The 10,651-nt window shown below is 35.4% G+C and overlaps 1 protein-coding gene across 1 annotated transcript; it reads left to right on the forward strand.

The window, feature by feature from the left end:
• The first annotated feature begins 7,021 nt into the window (after positions 1-7,021).
• Positions 7,022-10,615, forward strand: LOC125872905 (uncharacterized). The gene is made up of 4 exons (XM_049553700.1): positions 7,022-7,420; positions 8,905-8,997; positions 9,699-9,833; positions 10,448-10,615. Exons 1-4 carry the CDS (start codon positions 7,181-7,183, stop codon positions 10,487-10,489), a joined length of 510 nt encoding a protein of 169 aa, XP_049409657.1. The 5' UTR covers positions 7,022-7,180; the 3' UTR covers positions 10,490-10,615.
• The last annotated feature ends 36 nt before the right edge of the window (positions 10,616-10,651 follow it).

Below are 10,651 nucleotides of genomic sequence, written 5' to 3' on the forward strand. Positions count from 1 at the left end.
CATGTTCGATGCTCACTCTCTAAGAGGCTGGCCGTGCTAAGAAGGCGGCACATAGCTCCTCATCAGCTATGGTTGCTCGTGAGTCAATTGGCTCGCATGATATTGTTGATCATTCATCTTCACACCGCAATACTAATGGTGGGAAGAGGAACCAATATCGTAACAATAACTGCAACAACAATGGTGGTCATGGAGGCAACAAGGGTGGTAGCGGCGGTGGGGGTAAGGTCGAAGGTGGTGGTCAGATGGGGGCGGTAACAGCCGCGGTGGCAGACAACAGCCAGCAGGTGAGCATCCGCCAACCAATTCTCCATGGGTTGGTGGTCAGTCGTGGCCTTGGATGGCACCGTGGGCTCCCTGGGCTATACCTCCTTATCTATATCCATCAAACTCATGGACAAGACCTAATTATGGACAGCAGCCTGGTATAATTGGGCCTAGACCGCAGCAGGCCTACACGACAGCTCCAACTCCAACCGACATTGAAGCTGCAATACATACTCTTGGAATCACTCCTCCGGATGCAAATTGGTACATAGATACCGGTGCCACTTCTCATATGACATCCGCACAAGGTAACTTCACGTCTTATTTTAATATGAGCAATAAATGTGGTATAATCGTTGGAAATGGTCAATTAATTCCAATTCATGGTTATGGTCACACTAAATAATCTTCGTCGTGTCCTCTCTTACAATTAAACAATGTCCTTCATGCCCCTCACCTTGTTAAAAATTTGGTGTCAGTTAGAAAATTTACAACTGATAACTCTCTCTCTGTTGAATTTGATCCGTGTGGGTTTTCTATGAAAGATTTTCGGACGGGGAGACCAGTAATGAGGTGTGAAAGTCGGGGCGAGTTGTATCCCATCACTACTCCAGTCACTTCTCCATCTACTTTTGCCGCTTTGGGACCATCCCTTTGGCATGATCATCTGGGTCACCCAGGAGCACCTATTTTGAACTCTCTTAGGAAGAATAAATTGATTGAATGTAATCAAATTAAAGACACTCGTATTTGTCATTCTTTCCCTCTTGGAAAACATGTTAAGTTGCCCTTTTATCCTTCAAATTCTCGCATTATTATGCCATTTGATATTATCTATAGTGATCTTTGGACGTCCCCTGTTTTGAGTTCATTGGGTCATCGATATTATGTCTTGTTTGTGGATGATTATTCAAAAAAATTGTGAACTTTTCCTTTGTCACACAAATAACAAACGTTTTCCACATTTTTGAGTTTTAAGACATTTATTTGAACCAATTTGAGTGGGACATAAAGAATATACAATGTGATAATGGCACGGAATTTAATAATTGCCCCTTTTGGGATTTTTGTAAAGCAAATGGTCTTTCGTTTCGTCTTTCATGTCCTCATACATCCCCTCAAAATGGGACAGCTGAAAGACAAATTCATACGATTAACAATATTGTTTGTACCTTATTGGCCCATGCTTCCCTTTCTCCTTCTTTTTGGCATCATGCGTTGCAAATGGCGACTTACCTTCTCAATATCCTTCCTCATAAGCTATTAAATTATCAATCTCTTCTTCGCATCCTTTATCAAAAAGATCCATCTTATTCTTATCTTTGGGTGTTTGGGTGTTTATGTTATCCTCTTATTCCCTCTACAACCATAAACAAACTCCAACCCCGGTCAACTCCTTGTGTTTTTTTGGGGTATCCGTCAAATCATCGTGGGTATAAATGCTTTGATTTATCATCTAGAAAAATCATAATTAGCCGTCACGTAATATTTGATGAGACACAATTTCCCTATGGAAACTCCCATACTCCTCAAACTCATACTTATAGGTTTCTAGACGATGGGACATCTCCCTACCTGGTCCATCATTACACTACCTCTCCTAACCCACAAGTTGCTCCTGTTCCGAACGCACTCGCACCCACCTCGCCCTGCCTAGCGAGTGGTTCCTCTGTGCCCAGCATGCAACACGACTTTCCCCAGTCGACTACTGGCCTTCCCCAGTCGACTGCACCGAGCCCATCTAATCATTCCACTCTCCCATCCAACTCTTTTTCTCGCCCCACTCCAATCTCTCCCTCACGTCTGCCCACGGGTCCATTTACTAGGAGTCAACATGGGATTTCAAAGCCTAAGAAGTCTTTCAACCTTCTTACATCAGCGTCTAAATCACCCCTCCCTCATAACCTGAATTGGAAATTGGCTATAGATGATGAATATAATGCTCTTATTGAAAATAAGACGTGGGAGTTGGTTCCTCGTCCTCCAAATGTTAATGTAATTAGGTCTATGTGGATTTTTGCTCATAAATAAAGATATGATGGTTCATTTGAGAGGCATAAATCCCGTCTTGTAGGTGATGGTAAAACTCAATAGGTTGGCGTGGATTGTGGTGAGACGTTTAGTCCGATCGTCAAATCGACGACTATTCGCACGGTTCTCAGTTTGGCTCTCTCTAAGGCTTGGCAGATTCATCAGCTTGACGTCAAAATTGCCTTCTTGCATGGGGACTTTAAGGAGACTATTTACATGTATCAACCTTTGGGGTACCGGGATCCTGATCGCCCTAATAATGTGTGTTTGCTGAAGAAATCTCTCTATGGGCTCAAACAGGCTCCAAGAGCTTGGTATAAGAGGTTTGCTGACTATGTCTGTACTGTTGGGTTTTCTCAAAGTACTTCGGATCATTCATTGTTCATTTATCGTCGAGGTACTTCTATGGCTTATCTTTTACTGTATGTCGATGATATCATTTGACTGCTTCCTCGGATAAGCTCCGTCAGTCTATCATCGCCCTTCTTAGCTCAGAATTTGCTATGAAGGACTTGGGCTATTTGAGCTATTTTTTGGGCATTGCAGTCACTCGTCATGAAGGTGATTTATTTTTATCACAAAAGAAATATGCTACTTAGATCATTGAACGAGTTGGCATATCATCATGCAAGGCATCTCCCACTCCGGTTGATACAAAATCGAAGCTCGATACTACTACGAGCAAACCGTTTGAGGATCCACCTCTTTATAAGAGTCTTGCTGGAGCATTTCAGTACCTTACATTCACGAGACCCGATATTACGTATGCAGTGTAGCATGTATGCTTATTCATGCATGACCCGATGGAGAAACACATGCACGCACTTAAGCGCATTTTGCGCTGCATACAGGGTACTATGGACTTTGGTCTTCACTTATTTCCTTTATCCACATCCACTCTTGTTTCATTCACTGATGTTGATTGGGGTGGATGCCCAGACACATGACGTTCAACGTCGGGTTACTGTGTCTTTCTGGGTGATAACTTGATCTCTTGGTCCGCTAAACGTCAGGCTACGTTATCCCGTTCTAGTGCAGAGGCTGAATATTGAGGGGTTGCCAGTGTGGTTTCTGAGTCATGTTGGTTGCGAAATTTGCTTTTGGAACTTCATTGTCCTATCCAACAGGCTACATTGGTGTATTGTGACAATATGAGTGCCATATATCTTGCTGGTAATCCTGTTCAGCATCAACGCACTAAGCATATCGAAATGGATATACATTTTGTACGAGAAAAGGTGGCTCGCTGCCAAGTTTGAGTGTTACATGTCCCCTCGCGTTATCAGATTGCAGACATATTCACCAAGGGTCTTCTGTTGGTGCTATTTGAAGATTTTCGGGACAGTCTTAGCATTCGGCGACCTCCCGCTTCGACTGAGGGGGCGTGTTAGAATATATGATAAAGATAATCTGATTCTTTGTATATATTACATTAGCTAAGTGTATAGTTAGTTCCTCTTATAGCTAGTTAGTTTCCTTAATTATAGTCTTGTATTGATGGTATATAAACCATTGATATCAATGAAATAAGGCAAGGGATTAAACTCTTTCAGGGTTATTATTGCTTTGATATGCAAAGGTGTTTGAATAAATACTGAAATTTCCATTTATTATGAAATGTGATTTTCAGTCGTCGTTATCCTAAGATGTAACTTTTAACTTTTCGTCTTGCAGGTATGTTGAAACCAGACTATTTACTTGTGGTAAGCAAAGTTATGAAATGTGATATTTAGTCGTCGTTATCCTAGGTAACTTTTAACTTTTCGTCTTGCAGGTATGTTAAAACCAGACTATTAACTTGTGATAAACAAAGTTATGAGATTAGTGAGTGGCTTAGAGAATTTGTGGGTCATTATTGTATGACTCGTCATGTTAGATGCAATTTGGTTCCTCTTTTTCAAGTTGGTTTAAACTGAATATATATGATATTAGCAAAAAGGAGAACCAGCAAAGAAAACAAATTTTATTTATGAACCCCTGATTGCATCTGTTCATNATTAACTTGTGATAAACAAAGTTATGCGATTAGTGAGTGGCTTAGAGAATTTGTGGATCATTATCGTATGACTCGTCATGTTAGATGCAATTTGGTTCCTCTTTTTCAAGTTGGTTTAAACTGAATATATATGATATTAGCAAAAAGGAGAACCAGCAAGGACAATGAGATGAAAACAAATTTTATTTATGAACCCCTGATTGCATTTGTTCATAAGCTCTCACTGCAGTGTAGGACACCTATGTATGTAAACAAAATCGTCGGATGCAGTTTTCCCCATTTCTTGGACAATTGGAGTAATGTCAAAGTTAACATATCTGCCTCCTTCAGGCTTCTGAACGAGAAGAGATGAAATTGTGAGAATTAACGATTGTGTAAAATCAAAATAGGGTAGCAATTTTCATATTTTCCTTGTTTATGTGTTCTGCCCATTTCAGAAAAGTTGGTGTAATTTTCTTTTCAAGTGTTGAGCTAAGAAATTGCTCGACATGTGCCCCTGCAAACCTTTTGGAAAAGCTTCTTCGCCATATCCACCGTCATATTCAACCAATTCTCTGTTCTATGAAATGAAAGCTTTCGAGAAGATGATAACCTCTTTTCTGTTATAAGCTGAAATAGAGTAGAAATGATTCCATTAAGTATATATATATTTGGGGGGAGCGGGGATTTGGTGATCGCTGGGGTGGGGGTATTTGAAGTTTACAACATATATTAATATATATATAAATTGAATTAAATAAAATCTATGATTTACACTACAGGAAAACAGGAAAACTGTGAATTACATGGGGATTTCCTAGGGATTAGTATGAAAATCCGCAGGAAACTTATTTTCCTGCAAATTTTCATACTAATCCCCAGGAAAATTCCCATGTAATTCACCCTTTTCTTATAGTGTCATATATATATGTAATATTGATTAAATTTTATGATATCACTAATTATTAATTAACTATCTCTATCACAAGATTTTTTTATTTTTTTTTACACGTGTTGAGCCATGAAATTAACAATAATATACTAGAGTATGAGACTTTATAAAAGGAGAATGCTACAATTTCTTAAGACAAGATACAAACTTTAAGACTTGAAGCATTTGCAAACATGACTGATCATGTTGCTCATGTTCATATTCGAGCTATTTTTTGTTGAAATATCAAAAGATGAAGAAATATATATCATAAAGACCAACCAAGAAAAAGGTCAAATTAATTCAAACTATTATATATAGCTACAAATTATTATACTTTACTTTTAAATTTTTAATTATTCATTATTTACATGTTTATTAATATTATTTGTATTATTTTTAAAATTATATAAGTTGACATTGAAAAACGTGCAACACACGTTCTCAGAGACCAGTTCAGATATATAACTCAAGATAGTAGGAAAATTTAAGTGTGTATTCTTATCCTTTTAACTTTATTTTATCATGTCCTCTTTATTTTTATATTTTTCTTTTTCAAATTACTTTGATATGCGTTATTTTAGCCCAAAGTCTTTTCAAAACAACTTATTTATTTCTACGTGAAATAATATAAGTAAAATTTGTGTACAATATATCCTCTTCGAACTTCACCTATAAGATTATATTATTATACACTGTGCAAATTTAAATTAATTGAAGAAATTAATAAAAGAAAAAGGAAAAGTAGAGAGACACGGTATGACAAGTTTTAATGAAATCCACTCATCTTTGAGAGTACATATTTTTGAGGCAGTTCACACAACCACTTGATTGTTTCCCTTGAAAGAGACCACTCAACTTCTTTCATGAGTGGATAAGATTCATAAGATATTTATCTAATTAAAAAAAATATCCAGTGCGATAAATATTTATTTACATCAAGTGTTTATATCTATTTAATATAAATAATATCAAGTGCGAAATTAACATAATCCTAAACCTACACTCTTTTTTGTTTCATTTTATGTGTCGTTGTTACTATTTAGAAAGTTAAAAAGATTTTATATTTAACCCACGATAATTTCAAATACATGGTAATTAATTTTTGAATTGTTAATATTGTAACTAATTATAGCTTTTTGTTATGTATTGTCAAAATATTTTTTAAAAAAATTAATAGGTTCAAGATTTTATGTTCAAATTCATACAGAAAATTAGTTAATTTAACCTTCGCACTTTGAATTAAGTTACATAAGTTTAAACGGAAGGTAGGGATGGTGGATCTGCCATTTCGGTACCATTCATCTCAACTTATTACTTTCGACACGTACTATAAATTTATATGTAAAAACTCATCATAATGACACTAAATATAGTGGATATTAAATTAAAGCATAACTTAAATTTGAGTAAGTAATGAATTCATGCAAAAAAAAATCTTTTTACGCGATCAGGTTCTTTTGAACCTAATATTTTTCATACAAAACATAAATAATGACCAACTCCTTCGACTGAAATGGTCTTATATGACCACTTACCATTTGAATAGAACAAAATAATCTTTTCAAAACTCATGTATATTATTTTCAAATATGCTACGTATAAAAATAAAAATCTCTTATTAAAAAGAAACACACAAAAACCAAGCACTTAACAATATTTGTATAAAAAAAATTCTTGTATAACCACTTACAATTCAAACATAAAAAAATAATCCTTTGAGATTCTCGTTTGTTATTTTCAAATCTTTTATGTGTAAAAATGAAGATATATATACAAAACCAACCTACCTACCACCAAATTCCAAACCTTCAAAATATCTTTTAAGGAAGAAATATCTACCCCCAAAGATATCTAACTACATTATAACATTTGTAGCACATGATATTACATTGATGAACCCTTTCAACTAACACAAATAAATAATATTACCCTTTTTTTACTTCAAGATCTTTAACAACAACAAGAAGAAGAAAATGGAAGTGAATGGAAATATTAGACCAAATAGAAGTGATGTTCATTTATCAAAAGAGGAAGAAACAAAGATAGAAGAGGCAACAAGAGAGTATTTTGATGACATTGCACCAAAAAGACACACTAAACCTCAACGAAGTGATTATTCTTCAACTTATGTTGATCACATCAATCTCTATCCTTCTTCTCATGACACAATTCCCGAAAATCTTGAATTCCAACGTCTCGAAAATGATCCTCAGGTCTACCTCCTTCTCTACATTTGTCTGTTTTGTTTTAATCAGTAGAGACGGATTCATGATTTGAAGCTAGTTGAACTCTTAATTTAAAAGTTATAGTTTCATACCTACTATTTATTTGCAAATTTTATGAATTTTTTTTGCATAAATTATACTCCGCATCGAAAGTATTGAATCATAATTCTTTTTGTTTAATAGGTTCTGAGTAGATTATTTGTACATATTAGATTCGTTTTTAATACAAATATGATGTTTTAGCTAAAGTTAATGAATTTTGTCGAACTCTTAACTATGCCTTGAGAATGATTTTCATGTCAAGCTTTTTTTTCCCTCATTTTTTCACTTTTGGGGTTTCTTCTTGTTGGTGATTTATATATCAGTAGAAAATGTAGATTTAGAATTTCTAGTGATACAGAGACTAGTTTTTTTAAAATATAATATTGGAGCGAGATGAGGTTAAATGAAGCAACCACTACTGAAAATAAAGGTTTTTCTCGCCGCAATTCAGTGGGAAATTTGTGTAATAGGACATGATTTTACCATTTATTTCCTATCGAACTAGCTTTACTAAGAAAATGTATTGTGGAGAATAACTTCCCACTAAAATAGTGAGAAACTTCCTAAGTTTTCCATAGGAATAAGGTACAAGTATCCCCTAGACTATGACCGAAATCTCAGAGACATACCATAACTAAACTTAGGTCCTATTACCCCTGAATCCATTTTTTTGTATTTTTATACACCTTTTTGTCTTACGTGCATCCAAATATCTCTCACGCGTCTCAACTGCGTGGAGTCACGGAGTGTGCGACTGCCACGTAAGCCCAAAGGTGTGCAAAATTACAAGAAAAATGAGTTCAGGGGTAATAGGACCTTTTAGTTAAGGTGTGTCTCTGAGATTTCGGTCATAGTCTAGGGGATACTTGTGCCTTATCCCTTTTTCATACGAAAACATTACTATTTTTTCTTTTCTCACCGATCTAATCAAAATATCTATGGACATAGCCACTGAACAATGACTTTTAGTAGTGAACATGACGAGGAGTAACCTTTTGTATAGCTGACCTCATTGGAATTGAAGTGTAGTTGATCCATTTGAATCACACTTTTGTTGATCCAATCGCACAGAAATAGCACTTCCCTTTTAAGTGTTGAATCATGTACAATTTTTTCTTCCCGATGTATCAAAGAGTACCTATGAACTATGTTCCGGTTTACTCATAAGGAAGATAACGGGGGACGGGAGTGGGAGCCGAACTATATGATGTGATAGTAAACAGGAACCATTATGTAAAAGATTTGGGGATCTATGTTTGGTCAGATTCTTCCAAAAACATCGCTAGGTTTGTGTTGGATCCTACAAAATGTATGTATTTTTGAAGGATCTGACACGGGAACGAAAACATTTTGGAGGGTCTGAGTAACATAGTCGGGGATTATAAATCACATTAACGTCAATCGGATTCATATATCTTTTGGTTTTGCAGAAATTGGTTTACAATGGCAGCCAAGTGACAGAGGAATTTTTTGAAACAGAGTATTACAAAGATCTTAATTGCATTGACAAGCAGCACCACACGGTTACTACTCTCACTCTTATAACACTCTTATTACCAAACAAATCCAATTACAGTCGAACCTCTCTATAACGACATCGTTTGTCTGGATATTTTTTGGCTGCTAAAATGAATGTTGTTATAGAAAGAATATAAGAGTTAATAGTAAAAAAATACACTTGCATACTTTTTCGCGAGTTTCATATCTCAACTATCATTGTTCTCTTTATCTAAACTATCACTTCTTTTGTATTAAAGTACATATCAATTCTGAGTTGGCCAAATATTTGTTCACAATCAACAATAGGTGTGTGTAGGCCAACTCAACGTAGAGATATGTTTTAATACAAAGGGAGTGATAGTTGAGGTATGAAACTCGCGAAAAGGTGATAGATTAGAACAATATATTGTTGAGGTATGAAACTCATGAAAAAAATGATGATTTAGGTGTGTTTTTTACCACGAACTCAACATATAATATAATCTAATGTGCAAAACGGCTCCAAAGAAAACTTAATTGTTATAGTGAAATGTTGTTATTGAGGATGGATGTTACAAAGAGATTTGATTGTGTTCCTTTAGTCTATGTTGTTCGGGTTCTCTAAAAATAATGCAATTTCGGAGGATCTGACATGGTCGTGGCCGTATTTTTAGTGGATCCAAGAGCAATGTAGCTTTTGGTTAAAAAATAAGGTTAATGAACTATTTTTTGTGGGAAAATGCAGACAGGAACAGGATTTATCAAAGTGGAGAATAATGGGAACACTTTCAATATAGGAGCTGATTCTGCTACTGATCCAAGCCATGTTTACAAGGGGAATCCAGCTACTAATGATTGGATTCCTTCTGCTGTTGATGAGGTATGACCAAATGAAACTTTTTGTATATGTGACAAAATGTTTGCGATAACTTGCTGAGAGACGCGTGAGATGAAAAAGTCTAAGAAATGATCTCATGTGACACAATGAGTTCATGGTGAACACCTGATAGGGGGAGGGGGTTGGGGGTTAATCTATTCACTCAAATTAATTTCCACATGTATTGCCACTTGGAATTCTTTGGAGGAGCTTTTGAAGCGTGATATTCACCTAACATGCCATATTCCTCCAAGGGTATTCTAAAAAAAGTTCAGGATAATTCCGTGAGCACTCAATAATTTAAATATGAAATTCACAAAATGAGATTGGTTTAGTGTTTGTTAACCTATTTAGTATTCACTCTAATTTATAACTCAATAAAGAACGAGTAGGGCAAGTCCCCATACATCTGAGAAAACTAACTCAAATAGTACACTATAATGACTCTCATTGTTGAAATATTACTTTATAACAGTGAAATATTACATATACAATAATGACTAGTTTGGGTTGGTTTAATAGATGATTGAATGATAGGAAAATGTTTAATTTTATTTCTTTGGTTATTGTAATTCTCAAAATTTACGTCTAATTGTCTTTCATTTTTGGTGGATCAGGTTAATTTTATCTCAGGAAAACCAAACAGAAGTGATAACTGAAATTGAGTCTTTGATAAGGGCAGTAGCTGCTTATTTTGTATTTCTGTGAAGCTTGGCTTCAACTTGTCTCTCTTTTGTTTGGTTGTATTTGAATAACATGCTATATGAATTATTTCAGACGATTTTCCCTATTTCCCTTCTCTTTTTATTTCCAGCAAGCAG

This window comes from Solanum stenotomum, chromosome 8 (genome assembly GCF_019186545.1).
Source record: "Solanum stenotomum isolate F172 chromosome 8, ASM1918654v1, whole genome shotgun sequence".
In the NCBI taxonomy this organism is placed as follows: Eukaryota; Viridiplantae; Streptophyta; class Magnoliopsida; order Solanales; family Solanaceae; genus Solanum; species Solanum stenotomum.

Coding starts and splice junctions, on each gene's coding strand:
- LOC125872905 (XM_049553700.1), top strand. CDS start 7,181: ATGGAAGTGAATGGAAATATTAGACCAAATAGAAGTGATGTTCATTTA. Junction 8,998..9,698: donor TTGACAAGCAGCACCACACG/GTTACTACTCTC, acceptor GGGAAAATGCAG/ACAGGAACAGGATTTATCAA. Junction 9,834..10,447: donor TTCCTTCTGCTGTTGATGAG/GTATGACCAAAT, acceptor TTGGTGGATCAG/GTTAATTTTATCTCAGGAAA.